The 26080-nt window shown below is 47.1% G+C and overlaps 2 protein-coding genes across 2 annotated transcripts in view; both read left to right on the plus strand.

Annotated features, from left to right (window-relative positions):
* Positions 1 to 7010, plus strand: part of PBRM1 (polybromo 1) — a 71932-nt gene extending 64922 nt beyond the window's left edge. The window contains exon 30 of the transcript XR_001875630.1: positions 7001 to 7010. The gene's annotated coding sequence lies outside the window, so the exon portion shown is untranslated. The remainder of the gene's footprint in view (positions 1 to 7000) is intronic.
* Positions 1 to 25942, plus strand: NT5DC2 (5'-nucleotidase domain containing 2). The gene is made up of 14 exons (XM_017819905.1): positions 1 to 260; positions 7418 to 7602; positions 8390 to 8464; positions 10110 to 10165; positions 11784 to 11877; positions 15433 to 15561; positions 18430 to 18490; positions 19133 to 19235; positions 19714 to 19815; positions 21202 to 21283; positions 24227 to 24313; positions 24692 to 24832; positions 25055 to 25119; positions 25586 to 25942. Exons 1-14 carry the CDS (start codon positions 17 to 19, stop codon positions 25845 to 25847), a joined length of 1686 nt encoding a protein of 561 aa, XP_017675394.1. The 5' UTR covers positions 1 to 16; the 3' UTR covers positions 25848 to 25942.
* The last annotated feature ends 138 nt before the right edge of the window (positions 25943 to 26080 follow it).

A 26080-nucleotide genomic window follows, 5' to 3' on the forward strand; every position in this document is an offset into this window, starting at 1 on the left:
GGCGTCCGGCGGGGCCATGGCGGCGCTGGGCTCGGCGGTGCTGCGGAGGGGGGGCGGCGCGGCCCCCCGGGTCCTCGCCGTGGCCGTGTCGTGCCAGAGCTGCCGCCACAAAGCCACGGGGGACGGCGGGCACGGGCAGCCCCGCGAGCAGCAGCCGGCGGTCCCCGGCAGAGCCGGCGGCCAGCCCGCCCCGGCCGAGGGCGCCGACACCAAGACCTACCTGTGGGCCAGGTACCACGAGATGAAAAAGCTGGTCTACGGTAAGGGGGCTGCCACGTCCCGCCGGGACCGGCCTTTTCCCGTCTTCCCCCTCCCGCCCCTCTCTTTGCATCTCCGTGCCTCTCCCGGGACGTGCCCGTTGCTGTGCAGCTGCCGGGTCAGGAGCCTTCACGCCGGCGATCCCATCGACCCATCCATCCACACCTCCACCGCCCGCGGCTCGCCGGGATGGTTTTCTTTAGCTGAAACCTGGTCTTGATCTTCCTCTCGCCATCCCGAGCTTCCCTCTGTGCACATCCCCCGCCTGGTCTCAGTCTGTGAGGACGTGTGGAGTATATGGGGTTGTTCACAACTGGCCTCCTTAACGCGGGTATTGCCGTGGCACATGGTCTGAATGAAGGGCTTGTTACCTTTTTCTCCAGTTTGCCCTTGGTTGGCATACAGGATCGCGGTTGGACTTGGATAGATGGGCAGGGATGCTCACTGAAGGGGTGAGTCCAGCTCACCACTGGCACAAGGGTGAGTGTGGACAGGACTGAAGCTGCAGCTCCTGGGATGTCCCCTGGTCCTTAGCTCAGTTTGTGTTCCAGATGGGACACACCTTTTACTCATGAGTGCATACGTGTTTCTGCTCCTCTGACCAAGAAGTTACCTGGCTCTGTTGGGTACTTTGAGATCTTGCCAAACGAGGAGAAAACTCAGACCACTTGCCAAATCTGCCTGTGTGTAAAACAGGATTGTGGTCTCTTTGGCAGCAGCAGGAGACCTCCTCTGTATTAAACTCCTCTAAAAATAGCTTTCTTGGCATAAGGGCAGGGAACCTTTTCCTGTTGGTTTTTTGATTCTTGGAATGCTGAAGGTAAGCACTGTAAAGGACTAGGAAGTGTGAGTTCGTGCCGGCTGTTCGATAGCCCTCCGTTAGCTTTTGTTTATCTAAGAGCTCGGATAAGGACGGCAGTCAGCCGGAGGTATCTGCTCTGAGACTGACAAGGGCTGTCATTCCTTCCTCCCCCACCTTCCAGTACACGGAATTTGACATAAAATCTCAAGTCCTTGATGATGCACAAATGTAAAGGAATTGGCCGCTGATCCATTGGATGCTCAGCCTGCTGCATTCCAGCTGTTGCAGGATGAGAGCTCCTTTCCCTGTGCTTTGAAGGCAGTATAAGGTGCTGATGGAGGACTGTAGCTTTGTTAATACAAACCTGCTCCAAGATCGAGTTGGGGTTTTAGCCCCACTGCTTGAAAGAAATTCCAACTCACAGTACTTGTAGTGCTGCTTGGACCTTAATATTCTCAAAGACATTTTTTTTCTTTTCCATAATGGCATTGAAACATAAATGTAGTTGTGGTCAATAGGCTGTGCAATGGTCTTTTGGCAAAATGCTTGGTTTACTATGTGACAGATCATGAAGTTTGTGTTCCCATAACTCTGTTGGGACTCAAGAGATACAGTTATTACTTGAGGTGGAGAACTAAGCAGCAGGAGTAAATGCAAAGTGAAGTAGCCCAAGTGCTACAGAGTAGACTCTTTACAAACCTTCAGGTAGCCGTTAGACATGTTGAATAAGAAGGCCCTCGATGCTTTAAAGAATATCTCCCCAAACCGAAATTTCAAGATTGTGCTGTTAGTCAAGTCTTGTCAGGAAGAGACAGAGTTGGTCCAAGTTGGTTTTAATTGTTGTTTTGATGACTAAACAGTTCTGCAAAGTGTGGCATCAGCCTGTTCCTTTGTGCTTGATTTCTACCTCTGATGTAAAACTAACTGTCTGTGCTTGGGATATGGATCTGAAAACATCATGTCTTCTCAGGACTCACCAGCATTGAATCTGGGCAGACTTTGGTGGTGCCACCTTCTCCTTCCCTCTCTGAAACTCCCTTTTGTGAAGTCCTGTGTTGTCAGTTATTGCTGTTGGTTTGGAGAGAGGTCTCTGCCAGGAGAGTTTATTATGTGTTTTCAGACCAGCCCTTGCTCAGGACCAGATTTATAGAGCATTGTTGTATTTTTGCACAGAGGGGATTGCAACGATAAACGCTGACAGAGCTGGACAGGGCAGGATGTGCAGGATGAGCTTCTGTGCAGTAAAGCTCAGTGGTGGTGCAGGTTTGGTGGCCACAGCACAGGCACCAAAAGTTCTCAACTTTGTCTAAACATGTCTCTGCTCTATCAGGCTTGAGGGGGTGATGGAAATGATAGAACAACATTGCTACACAAAAGGTATCACTGAGGAAAAATCTCCCCTTAGAACTGGCTCAGGATAAGCCAATTCTCTTCATCAGCCCCCCTCTCTTTGCAACACTGACTCTTAGGACCAGATTTCGTTACCTGCAAAAATTTGAGGCTACTACATCCATTTAATGTGCTTTTTTTTCTTTTCTCTGGTAAAAGGAAAAGTACAATCTGATTTATCACAGGGATTGGTCTTGAGCAAGACTCGCTCTTTGCTGATCTGATAAGTGTTCAAGAAGGCCAATAAGCTCTCTCATTAAGCTTTGAAGTTTTGCAGTCTAGGAAGCATCCAATCCTGAAACTCAATGGGACTGCCAAGCCAGTGAGGATTTAGCTGTAAGCAAGTGTGTTTGGTTTTTTTAGGTCTGCAGGACTTATTGCATGACAAGCTTGAGCACAGTTGAATGTGAGAACAGCCAGAACTGGAAAGGTGACCAGTTGCTAACTTCCTAATTCTGCTTTCTTAAGTGTAACCATTTTTTCTTGCAAAGAACTATTATAACATTTGTCTAGTGCCTTTGTGCATTTTTAAGATGACATTTTGTAACGACATGGTATTTTTTAATATTGCCTTTAGTTTGTGTAGATTTCATTGGCAAGAAATCCCCAAATATTTAGTCATAATGGCATAAATTCAAGACTGTGCTCTAAAGTAATTTTCAGCACTCTTTTAAGATGCTTCCTCTGTCACTTAGGGTTCTTTAAGTAATATTTTCCTCTTCCTATCCTATTGGTAGAAGTAGCTACTTCGGCTGGTTGGAGTGCTTTGCAGGAAATGGCACAAAACAACACTTCAAAGGGACAAAGAGGTTCTTGGAAAGGAGGAAAACTGGCAGTTTGTCTTTAGAAAGCAAGTCAGTGTGAGCAAGGGAAACTTTTTAATTCATTAAGAGCATGGAGGATGGTGGCCATCTGCTTTCCGTATCTTTTTCCTTGCTTGTCTTACAAAGAAATTAGTGCAGACTTCTGCCGTGTCGGACCTGTGTGAGTACAAAGGGTGTGAGAGATGGGTGTGAGTTGCCTTGTTTATGTGTTATTCTTCACTAACCTGCTCGGTCTGAAGCTGAGAGAAAAGGAGCATTTCCTGCGGGATGCTCTTGGTACCCTGGGAGCTCAGAAAAGCAGGAGACCGTGCTTTGCATCTCCTGTCCAGAGTGTTTGTCACATCAGAAGGGGCCATATGGTGTCTGTAGTCGTTGCTCACAGTTAATTACCTGCTTTTGTTTCCATCTCTGCTCTCCTGTTGGGGATCGAGTGTTATTGCTTTCTAACAACGTGGGTTATTGCCTGGGAAGAGGCACTTGTGCTCTGGTGAAGATAGTCAATTTAAGCAGCTGTTCACGTTCTCACAGTGGTAAAATGAAGGGGATGTTGCATGTTTACCTTGTAAAAGGTGTAAAAGATGCACGAGATCAAACACGCTTTCTTGTGGTCTGCCTTTGTTGCAGAGTTTCATCATGTGCCCTGGACATGCAGACACTTCCCTTCAAACCGTCAGAGCTGCAAACCAGAGCAAATTGTGCAAGTGAGCAGATTCCTGGGGCTGCATCTGCTGCAGGAGCTGCTTTTCCCCCGCTGCCCTCAGATGTGCTCACGCCCGTTCTCCCTTCGGTCACACTTCCTGGGCAAAGTGCTGAGTAGAGAGTGACTAACTGTGATATTGTCTGCCTTTCCAGCTAGGACCCAGATGGAAAGAGTAGTTGGGATTAGTATTCTTTTTTAATATCCAAAACTGTTTTCCATTTTTGTCTTGTGGTGTTGTGTTTTTTTTTTTCTTGCTGTAGTTTTTCATATCTGTCCAGCAATCTGTAACGGTGTCTTGGCAGAAGAAAAGCAAAAGCAAAAGTTCTTGAAAAATGGCATCTTCGTGAGCTTCTGGAGGGTGTCTGTTTGTTTTGATTTGACAATTGCCAGGAAATCTGAGACAAAGATCCCTGGCAGATTACGTGCAGAATGTCAGCAGAGCAGCAGCACCCAAGTCTGCAGCCCAGGACTTGATTAAGCACTCAGGATCGGTAACCACCCAGGTGGTTATCTTGAAAAATAAAAAACAGCAAACAAACAAGCAAAACACCACAAAAAAGCAAACCCAAACCAAACCCAAACCCACACTTAAACCAAGCTTCTTGAAACCTGCCTTAGTAAACCCCAGGCAAGTTTGGGGGTTTGTACTGAAACTAATTTTGCCTGTGCTCCCAGCTCCTGTCTCTGCCCTGTGGTAGCTGGAACCTGCATGGAGGCTGGATGAGCTCACAGAGGAGATGGACACCTGTTCCAAATAGGGGATGCTCCAAATGGACATTCACACTGAGCCAAATGTGCAGCATGAATCCCTAGACTGAAACCCAGAGTTTTCCTTCTTTCTAGGAGATCAGTGACCTTGAAATTACTGTAATTTAATATGCAGGGTGATGGTGTGGTCAGAGCAAGCTGCCAGTTGGTTTGGTGACAGTGATGTGTGACAGGAAACACAGCAGGGAGATGTGTGGTGCTCCAGGGGCTGTGTGTAGGGAACATGTTGTGTGTGAGGCAATGGGGATAAAGCATTTTGGCTATTCCTTTTCAGCCCTTATGAGGTAAGAGAGAACATGCTGTGTAAGTCAGTGACAAAATGTCTGAGTGGGGTAAAAGGACCGGGCAAGAGGCTGTCAGAGCACAGAGAGGCTCTGTATGTTTGAGGCTGGCAAGGAGGAGTGTTACTTCATCCAGTGGGTCTAAATGTGCTTCATAAATCATGCTGGGGCACAGTTACTGCTTATCTTCTGATCACAGATAGGACTTGCTTGGTGAGGCTCACACTACCCTCTCCTTGATACAAACTCCTACCACTCCCTTGGCTTTTCCTAATGGGGTTTTTGCAAAAGTTGTGGCTGACGTGTGATTGAATCCAGAAGGTTCTTATGTCTTCTGTGAAAGAAGAGGTGGGTTTCAGGCAATGGTATTTTGTGCTGCTCTCACACTATCAAACTGTGTTGTCCTGAATCTGTTAGCAAAAGGGGAATGTTGGAAGAGCTTGACCTCTGTGTAGGGATGCTGTAGCAGCGAGTGCATTTGTTGCACAAAGTTTTTTCATTAGAAGAGGAAAGCCCTGCACATTTGCCCTGAGATGTGATTGGGGTTGTATCATCGTTCACCTTGTGAGGGAAAAAAAAAACACCCTGCAAATCCCAGCGTATGCTTAGAAAAAGGTCTTCCCACAAGTTATCTGGAGGTGAGGACAGGAAGTGGAGCTCTGTTTGTTTATGGTGCAAAGAGCATTGATGATGAAAGGATGAAAGTTGTGATCATCTGAATCCTATTTACATTTCCCATCGTTTAAAATCCCAGTGGAAAATACTCAGATTGTATCCACTCTCTTCAGCCTCTTCCAGGAACTTTGCCACCATCAGAGCCACTCAAAGAGAGCTTTTGTTCCCAAAGTGTAGCCAGTAAGTCAGTCCTGCCTTAATACACTGCTTTATTTTCTAGTGATTCCTTTCCAGTTGATCTGGTGAATTGCATTTGAAGGCCAAATGAAGTGAGTTAGGAGAGAGGGATGGCTGTGTTTTGTAACATACCCATTTGTTTTCTCCTGAAAAACAAATATTATGATATATTTGAATCCTGTTACTTTAGTCACCTCTCTGAATTAGTGCTCACAAGTGTACTTTGGACTTTTACCTCAATTCCATTATAATTCCAGACAAAGTCTTTATTGGAAATGGCTGGTATCTCTTTCTAATAATGTATTTTTTGTCCTACATTCAGATGAAACTTGGTTTTATAGCAAGGAAGCACTAAAGAACCGGCACAGGGATTCTTGCTAAAAGCCAAAAGTTAAGGTAGGAAAGGAAAAAAAAATCCTACCCACTGATGCTGTGTAGGACCTGGAAAATGTCTGGACTTTTCCTATCATTCAAAGAGCAAATTACCCTTCTTTGAAGAGGGAGGAAATGTCTCCTTCCCCTCTGTCCCTCAGTGTGCTTGTGACTAGGCAACTGCCACAGGGAACTATTTTTATTGCTGACTCTCATCTTGCAATGGACAGCTCTTGTGGAATGGGAAGCCTGAGAAGGGTTTGTTCCTGCCTCTCCCACTGTAGTGGAGCTAAAGCTCTCCTCTCTGGACTAGCTCTGGAAAGGGATATACAGGTAGTTGAGCTGCTTGGTCACTTAACCCCATTTTCCCAGTGGTCTGGGGAGCAAAGTGTTATTCCCAGGCATCTTGAACAGTAACCCTGTTCTGACAAACCACAGGCAAGGGCTGAGCTGTTTCCACAGCTGTTTATCAGAGGAAAGCAGGTAACTTGTTGCTATCAGTATTAGTGCTCCAAGAGCCCGGGAGGTTTTTTTACGTGTTGTTGGTGTTTGTACAAAACCTTGTTTTATCCTCTTAATCAATAAAAAAAATTAAAAAGCCCTAATGGCACTTGCAGCATTTCTCTGCAAAGTCTGGCTGCTTCTGAGAGAAACAAAAAATGCCAAAAGACAAACCTCAGAGTTTCTCATTTGGAGTAATCTAGATTTCCCAGAGAGGAGAGCTGGGCTGCTTGCTTGCTGGGTTCTGAGTGAGGAGCGTGTGTTTTCCTGGTGATGTATCACAGCACCTCTCACATTGTGAGCCCACTGAAACTGCAGCTGCACTCAGCCAGAAATCTGACACTTCAAAACCTCGGCTCTGCTTTGCTTCATGGAGGCCAGAGACCAGGGGACGTTGTTTTGCAGCTTCCTGACACAAAAGGTCAGTCTTACTGTGCAAGCAGATAGAGAGCATCATCTCCAGATGCAGCCAGAGGTTTGCCAGAGGTTTCACAGTGTGTTTTTTCAAGGGGAGGATTATTTGACTTAGCAGCAGCAGCCTTTGGCAGAGCTCTGTGCTCCTTTGCTGCTGCTGTGTGTTATTTCCAGCTGCTGTCAGGTCAAGGACGAAAAGTCCAAATTTCAGTGATCCTCTCAGTTTCTCCAACCTCTCCCCTTTCCCTTCTCTTAGATCTCCTTCCACCAGGAGTCTGCAATCTCCTCAACCCCGCCGCTATCTACGCTAACAATGAGATCAGCCTGGGAGATGTGGAGATCTATGGCTTCGACTACGATTACACATTAGCACAGTATTCTAATTTGCTACACTCCATGATTTTCAACACTGCCAGAGACATCCTAATAGAACAATTCAAGGTAATGAAAGAATTTCCACTCGATTAAAATTGCTGCTGTCTTTGCTGTGCCCCAGACGTGCTTGTGCACACATTGTGCACGTGTCACTTACTTGTTTTATTGAGATAAACTTCATGTTTCATAATGTCTGATTGCAGAAAACTTTCTCTGTCCATGGAATTCATTTCCTTTGTGACAATTTACCGTGCTGTGCATTCCTGAGGTTTTATAAATATGGAGTGGGAGCCTTAGTCTAGAAAAGGTCTGGTCAGCTTTACTCGACTATGGAAATAATGCCTATGGAATTGCTGGTTCGAGGTACACACGGTGGATAAACATGAACCATGGGCTGACATCAGAGCTGTACAGGACCTGACATGTGCAAGTTGATGTGGATGACACTCTGCAGCATGTCCCAGAGCAGACACCCTGTTTGCAATAGGTGACTGCTCTGTGTGTTTTTTTCTCATCATGTTTTTCTGTTTAGAGGGCTCTGCAGTGCCAATCTGTGCCAAATATATGCATTGAGTGGAGCTTAGCAGAAGTGTCCTCACTGCCTCAGTGAATCTGATTTTTTCACTAGTGTCCCCTACATGAGAGAAATTAATTTTGGGGATCCTGATCCTTTATGTCTCTCTTTATTCCTCCCTTTTCTCTGTTGAAGGGGCAAAATGAAGAACACCTGTTCCTTGGTCAGTTTATGCCTGGGGTGAGAGGACTAATAGGACTAAGCCAGCTCAACAGGTGAAATGATTTTGTTGATTATCCAGTCCTTATGCTCTAAAGATGTTGCTGTTTGTCTTCCCAGTATCCAGAAGGGCTTGCAAAGTATGACTACATTCCAGGGTTTGCCATTCGTGGACTTCACTATGATGTACAAAAGGTAAGCTGTACAAAGTTCACTCTCCTGGGCTTTGTCTTCCACTGTTATGTTTTTAGTGGAAATACTTTCTGTCATTGCTTGCAGTAACATCTATCACCAGATTACCAGTGAGTCCGGGTGGCTGTGCTTTTCCTTGCATGGGTTCTTCCCAAGGGAAAGATGTCTTTTTTGCTTGCCTGGCCTCTGGCAGAATGGGACATTTTAGCAAAGGCCTCTGCTAAACAGCCTTGCCAATTTAAAAGTCATTTAATTGCACAGGCTAATTAATTGAAAACTGAGCTTGTTTGTGTGATGGTTTCTGTCTTTCAGGAAATTTAAACAAAACTCAATCTTGCATCTACAAGTACTTGCCAGGAGCAGAGGCATAATGCCTTACTCTAATAATAGAAATGACTTGTCAGAAGAATGCTTTAGGAAGCCTTCCCCACCCCCCACCCCGAATAATAGAACTGCCTGGAATAAGATCCAGGCTACTTGAGATGCATGCTTCTTAGGAGCACAGGCAAGCAAAGTGCAGGCAGAGCTTTAACCCTTTTCAGTGCTTTGGACTGATTCCCTGAAAGCCTCGTGCCCAGTGATGCCGTGCTGGCTGCTGCAGCCAGGCACTCAGGTGGGAGCACAGCAAAGTTGCTTCACTGTAGTAGCTTTTTCTTGTGCCTCTGGCTTTACAAAGTAAGAGGTAGATGTGTGAGAAACAGAAGGTTCTTTCTCTGTTTAAATCTCTGGCCAGTATATCAGAGAAACACAGGCGAGTGGCCTGGCAAAGCACAGGGCCCTTTGAGGGAGTAGAAGGTGAGGACCCTTTTCTCAGGATCAGAGTTTGCAAAACACCCAAAAATCTGGGTAGTGCCAGTCTAAGTAAAACTTCAGTATACGTGCCTGCACTCCACAAATTACTGGGAGGTCTGCCCACAGTGTAATAAGCTGCACTGATATGGTTTCCTGATGAAAGAAGTTTGATGTGTGTTCTTATGCAAGATGCAGAGTGATGTGGGTTTAGTGTGAGGCTGCTTTCCATGCCCAAGGACCCGTGTTACAGCTTCAGAATGATGGATGGAGGAGAAGGGATGATTCATGAATAGGGGAGTCTGATACCAAAAATGCAAAGAAAGCTCTAATGTTACCAGCCTGGTGTGCTCCTGACCATCTTTGCTTTAGTGTCTCCTGGGGAGGGGGTGAAGTGAGAGGAGAGCTCTTGTGTGAAGAAAATGTTTGGGCACAGCTGTGCTCTAAACCAAAACTTGCCCACTTAGTTCTGCTTAAGATAAATGTCAGGAGTAATGGATCTCTAGTGCACACAAAGCTCCTTTGGAATGTGTGCACTCCTGAAAGGGAGATAAGAGGAGGCCCTCTTGAGTCACAGAAACATTTTTCCCCCTGCATCTGTGTCCACAAACTGGAGTGTAACAGACTTTGGCTCATAGAAAGATGGTCTTTAGCCAGGGAGGCCAGTGAAAAGTCACCATAAGAGTAACTGTGTGTAAAAGTAGCTGGAGAGTAAGTGCTGCCCAAAGTACACAGATGTGGGATGTTCATATTGAATTTTATTTTCTAAATGTCATTTGTGTGAAACTTTAAACTTTAATAAGGTTTCAGTGTAAACTCTAACCCAATTCTAACAGTAAATATCTATCCCTTATCACAGAGTCTTCTCATGAAGATCGATGCTTTCCATTATGTGCAGCTGGGGACGGCATATAGGTCTGTCAGTTCTGAAAATCATTTTCTAAATGCCCATTTATGCAAGGGTAGATTTCTGCATCTGAATGTATGTTCATGGCATATGTTGTTGTTTTGGTTTTTTTTGTTTTTTTTTTGTTTGTTTTTTTTTCTGAGCAGGGCACAGTCTTGTCCTGCTTATCCTGTTTGTGCTTGCTTCAAATGCTTACCTGGCATATAATTGCAGGGAGTTATTTTTTCTCAAGCATTTCAAGCCAAGTGTGGGTGGGAAGATCTGGAGCTTTTTGTAATGGTTAATGACACATCTGGTCACGTACTCTGCGAGGTGTCTGAGCTGCAGCTGCAGTGGGACTGGGCGAGCACCTGGGAGCAGACATGGCACTAGGAAAGGACTCCTCAGCACCTGGTTCACACACTGGCCTGTCTTCTCCAGGCAGAAGTGTATCCCAGCAGTGCTCTGCTGGGCCTTGGACAGTGGTCTGGATGTGCAAATTACATCTTAAAGCAATGCAGACTTGTCAATAAAGTAATAGTGCATCAGAATTGGGCTCACTTTAAGGCCTGCTCGTCCTATTTTTCATTCTCCTTTGTTGTTCTCCAAGGAGAGCTGGGTGTGCTTTGGAATAAGTGGCTGAAACAGTGCAGAGGAAACTTTTCTCCAAAGAGTTGTGAGACTGGAGACTGGGAAAACACTTTGTCCCAAAGAGGAGAGGGTTAGTGTGTAAAAAGTTGTAATTTATAGATATCAGCAGCAAAGCTCCTGTAAATCCTATGTTGTATTTCCTGAGCATGGAAGGCAGTGTGGGTTTTTTTCTTGATCTCTGCCCTTCTGCTGTTAAGCTTCAGTTACAGTAAACACTCTAAGAATATTAAGAAGGGAGTTTCATAATCAGAGAGAATTGGCTTCTTTGAGAGCCAGCTTGAGGGTTGGGGGAGCAGGGGGTTTGTACTGCCCCATATTTTATTTCAGTGTCATAAAGAGATTTTTAGTGAAAATACATTTAAGCTTTTTTTTTTCCCATGTCCTTTTGTAACTATCCTTCTTGGAGTGTTCTTTTCCTAGACTGTCCTTTGCTTTTGAGCACAACTGAGACAACATTTAATTTCTCAGAGGCTGTACCGTAACTGAGTAGGAAAGGAGAAAGGGAAAGTTACTGACTGCTTGAGCAAACAGCCATCAGAAATTGTGCAAGAGGCAAAACCTGCAGCAGTCAGATAACCTGATGTTTTGCTTAGGAAAGCTGAGTAAGAAGGAAACCTTTTTTCAGAAAGCCCTTTTCCTGCACCTTTTCACTGAACGGTGATAAACCTCATAGAAGGAGGTTACCTGGAGCTGCCACAGTCAGGTGGTGGGGTGGTCCTGTCAGCAGATTGACAGCAGACAGAGAGAAGTCTCTGGCTGGATTCTCTGCTGGAATGTGGATAAAGCCCCTTAATTAACCTGAAGGAGCAAACAAGATATCTGAAGAATGTCTTGGGGAAGATTTTATGTGAATCTTAAGAGCCATCAGGCTCTCTGTCTCTTTTGTGCAAGGGGAATTTGTGAATTTTAGAAAAAAGCCCATTTTTCCCATGTTCTCGTTCTGTGCAGTTTCTAGACTGGGCATTACTGACAAACTGTTGTTTTGTTTGTGTCTAGAGGGCTCAAACCCGTGCCTGATGAAGAGGTAATTGAACTCTATGGTGGGACGCAGCACATCCCCCTGTACCAGATGAGTGACTTCTATGGCAAGGTACTGTAAGCCCTTGGCTGCTGTGATGCAGCAGCAGCAGCTCTTTAACAGCTTGGAAAACAGAGTGAATTGTAGGCACATGTAAACGACTCCAGCCTCCCTTGGAAAAGCTCGGTCCCTAGTGAGCTGCAGTGTGTGTTTTTGTTCTAGTGGGAATATGCCCCAGAGGTTATTTAGCAGTTTAGCATCTGAGAGACATCTGCAAAACTTTCTAAACACCAGGGCTATTGGCCTAGAGCTGAATGGCTTTGAAGACTGATAGGGAGATGTTCTCTGCTTCTTCCTTGAACAAATCTGGCTCCCAAGCTACCAGGGCAGCCTGCAGTGCTGGTGTCAGCAGAGAGCTGTGCAGGAGGGGGTCTGTGTGTAGCAGCAGGGTGCTGTAATACCTTCCTCTCTTTGGTTTTGGGTAGGATTTTTTTCTTTCATGAAAGGGATCCCCCTCCACGCCCCTTCAGGCCTCCTCAGTGGACATTATACATAGCGTATCCATGAGTGTTGAGGATAGTAAGGTACTGATGTTCTGTCTGCAGGAGCTGTAGGAATCCTCTGGTTGCTGAACTAGAGGAAGTCGAGAGAGATTTTTCTTCCTCGAGTGTCTGGTGTGGTGCAGTGGGCAAGTGGGTCCTTCACATCCCTTTCCCTCAGAACTGCTTTGTCTCTTGCCCTTTGTTGCCCTAAGGGAGGCTGGAAGGAGAAGGGCACACTTCCTCTGGTAATACCCCTGTGAGCCTGCTGTGTGATGTCTGCAGCAAGGCCACTTCTTGATTTCTCTCTCTTGGGAACAATTAATCTGAGTGGTTGTTTTCTGGATAAGTATATACTCTGTTTATAGCTCAGTGATGTTTCCAGCTTTGAAATAAAATGTTTCTGCTTAGAATTTGATATCTGTCTGTAAGCTGCACTCTATTATCCTACTGCTGTGCAACTCTGCTCACTCCTGGCAAACTTGAGATGATTTCACCTTTCTTTTTAAATAATAGTAAACATGAAATCTTCGATTTGTGGCTTTCTGTAGGACCAAGTGCTCATGCCAAGGTGCCTTTCAGTGCTGCTTTGTACGTACCAGGTGCTTTCTTCTTTCCTGCAGCTGATATTGAAAAATTCAGTATAACATTTGGCCACATATGTAGGGATAGCAACTTATTCTTTGTGAAGAGGTGAATCTCCTCTCCTAGTAATGTAATGAACCACATGAACTAATAATTGGATCCCAAAGAGAATGAAAGTATTCACAACTAATGACATTTGCATCCAGCAATGTCTGCTCAGCCTGTGCCACTGACACATTAGTGGGAAAGCATCTGGGTTAAGATGACTGCTGGTGTGGAGTGAGCCTTTGGCAGGTGTCTTGGATCTTGTCCTCTGCAGTCTGTCATGCTGATGTTGCTGTGTGGGTGACAGGAAGGTCTGACAGGTCACTGACTCCAGGCAACAAGGCATAAGACAGGCAGGACTGATGCAGCTGAAGTGTGTGAATACTCTCCCTTGAGGGTTTTCTTGATTCTCTGTTAGCAGGAGTGGACAGCTTCTGGTAGCCCAACACCTGCAGTAGGCGGGCACAGATCTTCCCAGGGTTAGACACTGCAGCTGCTTTGGCTTTCACTGGCAGAACATGCCTGTGGTGAAGGTGGAGAACTTATGGGTGTTGTGGAAAAATAATATGTAGCATTCTAAAAATGTAGTCCAGTTTTCATCCTGACTTGTGTCATTGTGTCTGTCTGAGGAAGTCAAGGCCACTAAAGGGAACAGGGGGAGGCTGGACTTGTAGGTGAACCACACAAGGCACAAGAATGAAATTGAAGTTTACAAAGTAAATCTTTGCTGTTAACACTGAATATTTAACTGTACCCAGGACAGGCCATTGCTCTGCTGTGCTCTGCTAAATCCCATACCTAGTTATTTCAGTAGGAACTGCCTGCGTTTGTCCCTCTTGCTTCTTTCCCAGCATCCTTGAACAGGAAAAAGGGTGAAGGCTGTTTTCAGGAAATTTTATTTTTGCTAGTGGGAGAAATGTTGCCTTAGCAACCAGGCATCAAAATGGACAGAAGTGTTGAAAGGATTCAGTGAGTATCCCTGAGCAGCACCACCCTGTGTGGTGTGGCCCTTTGTGTTCTCTTCTGCTCTAGGTCAAGTTGTCCTATGAGTGGAAACTGTATAACCCTCAGCACATCAAGATAGCTTTGACTGCACCATTTTTGAGTAACACACCTCAGGCAAAATGCTTTTGTTCCTTTTGTTCCTTTGCCCTTTTTACATTGTCTTTCTTGACCCCAGTTTGTGTTGCCCCAGTATTGCCTCAGTCCACCCTTGCCTGACCAGACGAGATGGGAGGTGTTCTGTTGTTACATCCTGGCACGACAGGGCCACACATTTGTCATTAAGGCAGCACGTGCCCTGTCAGCCTCTACCATCTGTGCCTTCTGTGATCTTTTGGATGCTACTTTCATGTCTCTTTCTCACACAGTTGTAATAAATGCTTTCTGATGTGGGCCAGTGTTATCCTAGAGAGTTGAACTGCCCAGCTGTCAGTCCTGGATTGCTCAAAGCTCACATGCACAGACATGATGTAACTGGATTGCCAGGGCACCGCTGGGAACCAGTTCATTGGGAGGTCTGTGCACTTCCCAAATTGTTTTCCATATACAAGAAAGACAGTTACCTTGGTAACTGTCCTGCTGTCTGATCTGGAACTTTTATCAACGAAAGATGAAAAAATTGATGCCAGGTTCATCTTGCCAGTGAGACTCACCATCGTCCTCTGCACGGGTGGTACATACAGAATAAACAAGTTTATTTTATTGGCAGGCCTCCAAAGTTGGCTTCGGCCTGCTGATAGATTTCTAATTGATAGGCAATAACAATAGCAAATGTATGAGAGAGCTGCAGCCTTGCCTAATGCAAGGGGAGTTATTCTTTGCTCAAGATTTGATTGTCCATTTCTACTTGGCTGCTGGGTGGGCTAAAGTCCTTTTTCCTCTTTGTGCCTGCTCTGGGTTTTCTGTAGTGACTCAAGGGCAGACAGGCATGACAAATGGCTTGTTGGAGTGATTCTTACATTGCCCTGTGAAACCTCACTGGGATATGGTTTCAGCAGCTTAAGTGCCATGTGTCCAGTATCAAAGCCTGTTTAGGTGAGCAATGGGGCATCTTCAGCAAGGCCCATGGCTGCTTCTGTAGCAGTGTTGTCTTTTGGCACCTGTATTAATGTCAGGAGGCCAGGTGGGAAGCAGAGGGCATGGGGTTGAAATCAGTGTCTAGGACTGACTCCCCACTTCCTCCATCTTAACCCCATGGTGTTAATGATGCTGAGTTTGTTTAATGATTTATGTGAAAGAGAAGCCTCTCTCTTGTCAAGTGCTAATGCACTAGCTTAGTGTTTTAGTGTAGAAGAGAGGGCTGCTTGCTGAGTGGCTGGGACTTTCCACGCTAGTGTTTTTGTTAGCCTGGAATGTCTTCCAGATGGTACTGGGTGATATTAGTCTGTTTGTTGGCTTTGATATTTTTTTAAGTATTTTTGCATCTAATGTGTCCCTTTAATTTTTTGCTTTCCAGGGCCCATCACTTAAGCAGTTTATGGACATTTTTTCTCTTCCTGAGATGACACTGCTCTCTTCAGTCATTGATTACTTCATAACTCATGGCATTGAGTTTGACCAGGTGCATCTCTACAAGGACATATCTGTAAGTAAAATGTCAACTGTCCCACAGCTCATACCACACCAGAGCTGTGAGCTCTGCAGCACCCAAACCCGAGGGGCTGGTACTGAGCAGCCTGATATGACAGCACTGCTGTCCCTTTAGATCCAAGCATCACCAGGGAATATTCAAAGCTGTGTTTTCAGGACGTGTTTGGTTTCTATCTGTACTACAGAGTTGGTGTTGCTGTACACTATCTTGTGCAGGAATGCCTAGGCTGGTTAGGTTGAAGGTCCTTCCATGGGAAATAGGTCACAAAGCTTGTGTAAAAGTTTTTGGGTTCTGCAGACTTTTAAACTGTATTTTCCTCTTAGTATCTCATTTTCAAAGAAGCTTGGTCTGATCATGTACCAAACAGCTTACTTTGTTACAGTGATTGTTGTGAAACAACTCTCCTTGCCTGCTCTGAGAATCCACCTCTTCCATTTGCAGCTGCAGAGTAGTCTGATCCTTTGGGGATGTTTTCCAGTGGGTGACTGTTGCTTTCATGAGTCATTTACTCCAAGGTGCTAAGTGGCACTTGAAAGGGCTGTGTGGGATTATCGGCACTGTTAGTTAGACTGTCTGATTTAGCTATTGCTGCAGACAAGATGTAAGTGCTTGAGATTGCTGCTCTGGGTGACTTATGCTGACAGACAACACATCTTCCAAGCCCTATTGCATTCCTTTTTCCATGGAGGAGGGTTTTTGGTTTGTGCCTTATGGGAAGCTTAGGCTCATCCACTGGCTGTTCAGTCCTGTTAGGGAAATGGAGCTCCACGTCTGTGCTGCTGCTTTTGTGATAAGGATCCACCTGTCAGCAGGGCTGCAGCCCAGGATTGCAGTTGTGTTCTGACCTTCTGTTGGTGCCTGATAGCAGCGTGCCAGCCCATTTCCCACAAGACCTTGACATGGTTCTGGGGTGTTGGTTGTTGTTTTTGCTCTCGGGGTGGGGAAAATGGGAAGAGGGGATACAGCTGAATCCTGAGGCTTTTTGTGAAGAGTGTCTTCTGAACCTTCTTTGGAGGTCAAAATGGACGTGTTTCTATTTGAAATCTAGAGAATGGGGGGCCGATTGCCACAGCCTAATACATGCTCAGTACAGGGCAAATGGTGTCCTTCAGCCCTCAGACTTCTGGACATGAGCACAGAGACCCCTCTGTGCCTACAGACAGGTGTCCCAGAGAACTTGCACAGCCCTGACTTTTAGTACAGCACCGGCTCACAGTGGGTTAAGACACGTCTAAACATGACACCCTTCTGTACCTCTCAGTGGTACTGCTGATGCAGGGCTGTGTGTTTGGAGAAGTGCTGCAGACACTGTGCTGAGTCAAAAGGGCAGACCCTGAGGCAGTGGAAAGGCTGACATGTAATCCAGGTAGTCCTGTCACACCAGTTTGGTTGCTTCATATTTTAAAGTAAGAACATACAGTTTACCCTGCTTCCCTTTGGAGGAGTTTTTTGGAGCCCTGTTTGACACCTCCCAAGGCTACCAAGATTTTACCTGCAAGAACCTTATAGATCTTCCTTTTCTTTTTTCCCCTTCTTTTGCTTTTTAGGTGGTGAGGGTTTAGGGAAGGAGCAGACTTGAATTTCTTTCTCCTCTGCGAAGGTAGTTTTGACAAAAATCCAAAGCATTGCTTGCTTTTAGTGCCAGTGCTGCTTAAGAGAAACTTGTTTCCTTGTTAGAACTCTTGCTCTTTGTTCAGATTCTTTCCAATAAGGCAATGAGATGTGACCTCTGCCTTTTTACCATTCAAATCCACATGGTGGAAGTTGACTCCTAAAACTTCACTTTGAAGTGGTAATGCCTCTTCCTCCACCATCCCCATCTAAGCTGTAAACTCAGGTTCTCTCGAAGCTTTGCAGGAAATGATTTTTGGGGTCATGAGCAGGTTTCAGCAGCACTACCAGGTGACTGTCTGGTGGTGTGGAGCGATGTCAGTGGCCCATGTGGGACTCCAGTCTGTAAGGGCAACTGCCAAAGGGGCACACAGAGTGTAACAGGGATTTAAAGGTTCTGGGGAAAGGCAGCATTTGCTTACCTCTATAAATTGTCAGAGATGAAAATAATACTGTTAAAACAAGCACTTGAATGTGCAAACACTGCAAACTGTGTTGCTGCTCTGGAAATGGTTTTGTGTGTCTTGGGTATCTCGTTGGATGGAGACTTGGGCGGAATCTCAGTTGGGTGTGTCCAAAAATGTGTTGCATCTTGGCCTCTGGCCTGGAAAATAGAGGATATTTGGATGCCCTTGACAACATCTGTTTTAACTTGCCTCCCTCCCAGCTGTGTTTTGTGCCACCCTCCTAATGGAAGCTTCTGCTCTGCCTGTGCCCACTGGCCACCCGGGGCCAGGAGCTGTGGCCCTCCTTGGCTTGTGGGGAGCATTTTGGAATCAAAAGCTCTCCTCTGCTGCTGTTTGCCTCAGCCACACTCCTTTGGGTCACATTTTGCAGAACTTCCATAGGTATAGGGAGAAAGCAAAGCCTGCTGTGTCTGGGCCAGTACAGTTTTGGGACAGTGAATAACCATTCACTGGAGTTGCACAGTCTGTATTGCCTTGGTACCTGTGTGTTTACCTGTGCTGGTTTCCAGGAGCTGGAAGGAACTTGAGGTTTCATAGATATGTTTTGAGGGTTTTCCCCCTTGTACTGCATTAGCTGAGCCAGCCACTGTGTTCTTCTTTTAGCACGTTGGTGAGCCTTGCTGGGCAAGCTTTGCTGCTTAGCACTGATGCAGCTTTTGTTCATTCAGCAGGGAGGGGATGGATCATTACTCTTGGTCCTCAGAGGTGACAGTGAGTTTGCATGCTGGGAAACAGGAATGCCACATGTAAAACTGAAACTTTTTTCCCCTGCCCTTTTCTTTAGGATGCAATTAGAGATGTTCATGTGAAAGGAGTGATGTACAAATGGATTGAAAAAGATCTGGGTGAGTTAAATGGAGGTCTGGTGCCAAATCCATCTCATACTATGGGTGTTTTGGATATGATGGCTGTGTTGGCCCTACACAGTCACAGGAGTCAGGGGAACACAGAACTTACTGAAATACTTGATTGTGCCGTGCCTGGAGGCAGCTGAGGATAGAGTGGCATTCGGAAACAAGTGGCATTTATGGGCAGGTGGAGGATCTGTTTTATTGAAGGAAACAACTACCTCATTGCTCATGTTTGTTTTCCTTCAGCTGGTAAACGAGGGATGATGGTCCTTGGCATGATGTGAACATGCCAAGGCACCATCTGGGAAAGGCTTCCTGGTCATTCAGGGGAAAGGAAGCTTCTGCAAGCAACATGGCCTGGAGTGGCCGTGCCTGTCCCTTGTGACAGTTTGGTATCAACCCTCTTTTTTACCAGGCTTTTCCGTTCCTCAGTCTTCCTCTTTAGATGGGATGGATGGGGATGAGGAAGGCCATTTTGTCACCATAGTGGTTCACTACCTGCCTGCCTGAGGTGGATCCAACTCAGACCTTTTGCATCCTTAGTGGCACGGGGGCTGGGTTGGGTTTGGTTTTATACAAATGTGATCATGACTTGTGCCAAAATGTTCTGATTGCTACTGTTTCATTCTGATATAGAACAGTACATTCTGCATGGGGACGAAATCTATGCTGTGCTGAACCGCCTGGTGAACCACAAGAAGAAACTCTTCCTCATCACAAACAGTCCCTTTAGCTTTGTGTGAGTACCTTTACTGCACACCAAGGCTGTGCAGGGCAGTCCCTCCTTGGGGCACCTGGAAGTTGTATGGTGGAGGGTTTTGTGGCAATAGCCAGCAGAGCTCTCTGGGGACGGGTTGTGGTGAATGTTGCACCCCACAGTGCTCTCCACAGCACTGACTCTCACTTGTTGAAGAAAACACAAGGCTGTGGCTGACCACAGCAGTACAGAGCTGACATTTTGTGTTACCTCTAGCAGTTCTTGCTGCATCACAGACTTCCCTGGACTTCCCATGGTGCAGAAGAAAGGGTGGGACAGCTTGAAACAAAGTTGCATCAATACTCCAGTGCAATGAGACAGCCTTGGGGGGTTCACAAGTCTATGCTTTCTTCTCTGTTACTGAAATGAGAATAAATTTGGGACAGACTGTTGTAAAGATGTGGTGTTGGGTGAACAAAGAGTACTGGATCTGTTAATTCTTCTGTTCCTTTGCCCTTAGGGACAAGGGAATGAAACACATGGTTGGCAAGAACTGGCGGGACCTATTTGACATGGTCATCGTGCAGGCTGACAAGCCCAACTTCTTCACTGACCGCAGGAAGTACGTGTCCAGGGGCTGTGCTGCTGCCTGTGGGGCCCCCTCCATGGATAAACAGCTCCTTCTGCCTTCCAAAAAAGCAGTGGTTTGCTAAGCATCATGTAGGCTCAGTGGGCATCCAGCCTTCTGCTGCCCTCTCAGATTCTCTCTGTAAGAAGATGAAAATTGGCTACTCTGGGAATAAATGGCTGTGTAGAGCCAAGCAGAAACTGTGCTTCTAAAACTGGCTGTTTAATCCTCATGAGTTTTTTCATGGTCTGGGTTTAACTTAGATTTTTAGAGGTAACAATGTACTTAAATCATCAGAAAGAAGAGAGGAGTGGAATGGTATGCATGAGAGCTGACCATTTCTTGGCTCTAGGTCTAGAGAGTGTGACAAAATCTTTCCTTTTCCTGTTCCCCACACAATTATCTGTGTGGTTTGTTTTTTGAGGGGTTGGGGGGGTTTGTTTAGTTACTGGATACATGCTGTTTGGTAATTGGCAGCTCTGGAAGCCTTTGTACGTGGCAGCTGGGTTTTGTGGTCAGTTAGGAGCTGCCAAGGGACATAGGCTGCTGTCCTCTCTTTGGATTATTTGCTTTGGGAACTTGTGTCTGCTTTGTTGGTTCAACTTACGACTGACCAGAAATTACTGCCCTTGAGGGATCAGTCTATTCTTTCCTATGTATGTATTTTCCTCTCCTATTTCCCAGGCCACTGTCACAAACAGGAGTAAACCTATGGAATGGTTTTATAAGCTGTTTTATAACCTGGTAAAGGTTTTCTTCATGGGCTGCAGGTGGAGTGTCTTTCAAACGCAGCCTGGAGTGATGACGATCCAGCCCTCTTGGAGATAAAACCTGTGGCTGTCTGGTGCCTAAGATCCACACATGTAGTGGGGTGGGCCATGGAAAGACATGGCAAGGCCTCAGGAATAGCAGGAGCCAGCTTGGGTTGAGATCAGCGTGAGAACTGCTTTCCATCCACTCTGCAGACTTGCTGTATCCTATTAGGACATTCCACGGTCTTGGTTGGGCTGGGGCATAGCCAGGTTGGAACAGGACACAAAGTCATTCAGGGCAAAGCCTTCTTGGCCTTAGCATTTCAGAGGGAGTCATTATTGTTACTATTTTCCTCCCCTCTGTATGTGAAAAGTAGAGTTGTCAGGGATTTTGGCATGAAATGGTTACAGCCAGTGGAAGCATTTTGAAAAGATATTTCCCTTTCACACTTTCTGTTCCCCTGAGAAAAAAGTCTAGAAGGCCCAGAAGGTCACTTAGAGCTCATGTAGAGCTTTTATTTCGGGTTGTTACATAGGTAAACAAGTTTCCTGATTCAAATGTTCTGGTTGCTGGGTAACAATCACCTAAAATCAAAAGGAGTTGACATCTCCCCCTTTTTTTCCCCAGACCTTTTCGAAAACTGGATGATAAAGGCTCACTGCAGTGGGACAAAATAAACCAGCTGGAGAAGGGAAAGATCTACAAAGAGGTAAAGTGAATGGGTGCATAAGGGGTGTGAACCAAGAGTCTGAAATGGTTGGGACTTACAACATGCCTGCAGTTTTGGAAATCACTGGGAAAGCCTGGAAATCACTGGAAAACAGGAAAATCTGCTTGGTTAGGGTGAGGGAAAATTATGGGTTCTTCTGTAGGGCACTTGTGCATGTTTGCTGTTTGCAAAGTGAAACCCAAAAGTCCGTGAGGAGAGCACATGTGTAGTCAGAGGGTGTTTGTAAGAAGCCACGCTCTGGGCTCTGTGCTGGCTGGGGGCAGTGGCCTGGTAGGACACTGTCCCTCAGAATGCTTTCAGCATGGGCTTGGCATTAGGGATGGAGGGACAGGGACAAGGGGGGAAAGGCAGAGCAGGGCCAGGTAACTTAAGGTGTGGGGTGCTTGTCTTTGTGCCCAAGGGAACCTGTGCTGAGTTATCTCTGCCAGGCTGGTTTTTTTCCCAGCTGCTGCCCTGTTTGTGTGAGATGGGGTGGTAGGGAAACATCCTCTGCATGTGTAGCAGGGGTCAGTGAATGTCCCCTGCCCCCCATGCACAGTGAAATCTTTACCCTTGGAGCTCAGGTCTGACATTGTCCAGCGTGGCCAATAGTGCCGTTTTCCCTCAGCTCTTCCAATGTCCTGCTCCTGAAACTTGTCTTGGAGGTGCTCCCAAGAGTGTGGTAGTTCAGGCTAAGAAGGCACAGCTCTCTAAAATCTGATGGGTATGCAGCTATCTTCCACACCTCACTCCAAATTGTTCTCCATAAGGTTGGAAAAGGTGCACTTGGATAATAGAATAGAGAAACAAAAGTGATCAAATAGGGCACAAAGCCTGGCTCCTGACATGCCCCTTCCTGAAGGACCAGCATGTCCGGAGGATGAGCTGTTACTCTGGTGAACTTGCTGCCCGGGTTGTTGTCCTTGCAGCTGGTCTGTCCCCTGAGACAAGTTGCCTCTGGCTTTAGGACAGTTTGTTCTTGGTTATGTGAGCTCTCCAATCCCACGGGAAGAAACTGTTAGTGAGATCGCTGTCAAGTAGCTGGGACCTGACCTGTGGTAGAAAAGTGGGTCATGTCCTTGAGTAGTGCTGTTGGGAAGCCTCTGACCTGTCCAGTGGGTCTGCCAAAGTGCTGGGATAGTGTCCCAGCCTCTGCCAGGAGCTGGGAGCTGGGAATATGCAAGTATAGCTCATTCCCAGTGGGTTAGCAGCTCCCTCAGGGGAAAAGGCGCACCTCAACTTTTTATTTCTAGAATTTATTGCTGAATTAAATCCCGTTCTTGACCACCTATGTCTTGTGGCCACAGGTTGCTCACTGAAGTGAATGGTGCAGTGAGGAAGGGAAAAGATGAGGAAGGAGGGATGGAGTAGTATTTTGTTCTCCTCTCCAGTTCTCCCCCAGTAATGATGTTCATCTGACTGCATTGAGTTGTTGGGATGTGACAGAGTGTGTATCCTGGTTGTAGCCCACCATGTCTCCAGGATTTTTCGTTTCCTGGAGTGCCACAATATCCTTCTTTCTGTCAAGTGTTAGTGGCCATGGACCTTGCTGTTCTGGTGGCGTTGCCATAGGCCCCTGAGCTGTTCCTGTCCCCTGGAGCATGGCTGTATGGCATTTATATGTCCCACAAATGGGATATCAGGGGTTGGAGGTTTGCCCTGGGGACTGGGAAGTTCGAGTGATGCCCTGAGTCCCTCCATTCCGATAGATGTGGTGTTTTCTATGTGATACTTATGTACTCCCATCCCTCCCCTGGTCTGCTGCCTCAGGAGGGAGGAAGACAGGACCCAAAGGTCATGGAACAGGTCTGTGTCTCTGTGGAGCTCCAAGCACAAGTTTCCTGGCTGTCAGGTCCACTGCTGTTTGAGGTGACCAGAGCACAGCAAAAGGACTGTCCTCCCCCCAAAGCTGTGGTCCGTTTCCCTGCTGGGCCAGTGGAGTCCTGAGGAACCCTTATGCAAACAGCAGCAACAGTGTCTAAGAAATGAAGTCTGCTCAGCTCCAGTGATGCTGCAGCAGCAGAAGGCCCAGCACCCTGGTTCTGGGCACCCTTAGCCATACATTCAGCAAGCTGCCAGTGGCCAAACGCTCCTGGCTGCTGTTGGAGCTGCCTTGTGTTGGGGGTTTCTGCCCAGTCAGGTGCTGGCTCTCTCCTGGCACTGGCTGGAGAGATTGCTGCCAAGGGGCTGCAGGTTTGCACTGACTGCTTGGCATTGATGGAGCCTTTTCCTTTCCTAGTGGGTTTTGCTTCTGTTGTGACTCATGTAGAAAACTTGTGTGGAAATGGAAGGGTAGTCCCTGAAGTGTCCTCTGTGTGTGGATGGATGTTTGGAAAGCCTTGAAAGCTGCTCAGTGCTGTGCTTGAGCTGGTGCTTTGGGGTTTGGTTTGTTTTACTTAGCTGTAAATCTGTGCAAGCTGCCTGGCTTTTTGGCTTGGTTAAACAATTTCTGAACATGTGGGTGTTGTTAATCTTTGGGGTTGGATGGTGCTTAGTGATGTAGAACAGCCTTGCATGATGGTGCTCACCCTCTCTCTGGTGCACCCTGTGAAGTGAAATCATTATCACTAGAGCTTAACAACTTCTAAACCCAGAACACATTGGGGTTCTTTCTGCCCATCCTCAGACCTTCTAATTTAGGCATCTCATGACCTCTAAACTGTCTCCTCTTGTTGCCTTTTTAGTCCATATTGTCCTTTTGACTTGCTGTGCCCTCGAACTGCCTATTTGCAAAAACTCTTCCAAAGAGTTATTCTGTAGTCTGAGAAAAGCTGAGGAATGTACAGGGGGGTTGTCACATAAGTGAAGTGAAGTGGAGAAGGACAGAAACCCTCGGGTGTAGATAGTGGGGGAGCGGGCAGGTTGATACTTCTGAGTGCTCACAGCTGCATGTGGTGAGGTGGCCTGTAACCACGTTTCTCTCTGCACTCCTGTCCCTTGCAGGGCAACCTCTTTGATTTCCTGAGGCTGACGGGCTGGCGTGGGTCCAAAGTGCTCTACTTTGGTGACCATCTGTACAGTGACCTTGCGGTGAGTGAAATGTCTCTGCTCTCCAGAGAGGCGGGAGCAAGCCCGTGTGGCTGCTGTGGCTGCCAGCTGGGTTGGAGATAAGGCAGGGCCTGGTCTGAGTGCTCGAGTCTGTGCTGGGTGCTCTGCAGGCTGTCAGGACACACTCAGGACACACCAGCTTCCCCATGTTCTGTCAGGCACAGGCAAGCACCACATTTCGAGGTGATTCACACGGCTGATCCTGCTGGCCGGGAAATGGTTGTTACTGGCACGGGCCATGGATGGCTGTCCCCTGAGAATCCAAAATGGGAACAAGACCACTCTTCTAGGAACCAGGGTTGTGTTTGGCCTTCAGTCTTTATGTTGAATTCATGGTTGTTTTTTCTCCGTGACCTCCAGGACCTCATGCTGCGTCATGGCTGGAGGACTGGAGCCATCGTTCCTGAACTGGAGACGGAGATCCGGATCATAAACACAGAGCAGTACATGCACTCCCTGACCTGGCAGCAGGCTCTGACGGGGCTGCTGGAGAGAATGCAGGTAAACAGCTCCTGACTGAGCAGGACAGGTAATGTGCTGCCTTCTGAGTCTGCATTTTGGGCTTAGCATGGGAATGAGGGGATGTACCATCTTGCTTGGTTCTCATAAATATTCTCCTCTTGGTGCAGTGGGCTCTGGGTTTGTGAGTTACAGTGGAAACTGGGGGGAGCTGAGGTGTGGCCTGCAGGAATGATGTATGTGGGTCTGCTGCTGTCTTTGCAGATGTATCAGGATGCAGAGTCGAAGCAAGTATTGCTGGAGTGGATGAAGGAACGACAGGAGATCAGGTGAGCATTGTCCCCCCTCACTGATAAAGTCTCTCAGGGCCTCTCAGGCCTCTACTGGGTCTGTTCTGTAATCTGCTTTGGGGGACAGTGGTGCTGCAGCTACTGGACTCTGGTCCTCTCTGTTGTCACTTGCCTCGTGGAGGAGGAGTGGGATGCAGCAGTGCAGTCCTGAGCCTGGGAGACTGGACTGGTTTGAAGACAGAGTGAGAAAGGGGAGTGCTGGGAGGGGTTGGTGGGCTGTCTGCTACTGCAGCTCCTGGCACTGCCTGTAACAGGTAGGGTAACAAGGCAGAGTGCATTGAATACTCATCCCAGTCTCGCTGCACAGGGACTGGTCTGCATCCCAACCTGCAGGGGAGGGTACTTAGTGTGATCTAATGCTTCTGGGGCTGGGGTGGCCCAGGGCTAAGGATGTGGAGGGGGAAGAATCAGTTTTATCTACAGAGCACCATCTCTTTCCTCTCAGGTCGCTGACGAAGAACCTGTTCAACCCGCAGTTTGGGAGCATCTTCCGCACCTTCCACAACCCCACGTACTTCTCTCGCCGGCTGGTGCGGTTCTCCGACATCTACATGGCCTCCATCAGCTGCCTGCTCAACTACGATGTCAACTTCACCTTCTACCCCCGGCGCACCCCCCTGCAGCACGAGGCCCCGCTCTGGATGGATCAGCTCTGCACGGGCTGCATGAAAACCCCCTTCCTGGAGGAGATGGTGCACATTCGGTGAGGGGCAGGTACTGCAGGCAGCAGCACGGCCGGGCCTGTCGTGGGGCCGCTCGGCGGCAGCACCTCTGTCCACCACTAAAGGGCGTTTGACACTTGCGTACATGTGTAGATGGTGTGTTTATTTTTTCCCTTCACTGGCTCCATCCCTTTCCCTGAGGTGCGTTGTAGGCTGCACAGAGCCTGGGTGCTTGTTCTCTGGCAGGGAGTCCTCTCTAGGAGCAGGTCAGCTGGAGA

Source organism: Lepidothrix coronata, unplaced genomic scaffold, assembly GCF_001604755.1.
Source record: "Lepidothrix coronata isolate B3197 unplaced genomic scaffold, Lepidothrix_coronata-1.0 Scaffold78, whole genome shotgun sequence".
Lineage (NCBI taxonomy): Eukaryota > Metazoa > Chordata > Aves > Passeriformes > Pipridae > Lepidothrix > Lepidothrix coronata.

Bases quoted from the DNA above. Each gene is read 5' to 3' on its own strand.
- NT5DC2 (XM_017819905.1), top strand. From the start codon at position 17: ATGGCGGCGCTGGGCTCGGCGGTGCTGCGGAGGGGGGGCGGCGCGGCC. The intron at 10,166-11,783 runs GTCTGTCAGTTC...GTTTGTGTCTAG, and splicing joins CAGCTGGGGACGGCATATAG to AGGGCTCAAACCCGTGCCTG. The intron at 11,878-15,432 runs GTACTGTAAGCC...TTTGCTTTCCAG, and splicing joins TGAGTGACTTCTATGGCAAG to GGCCCATCACTTAAGCAGTT.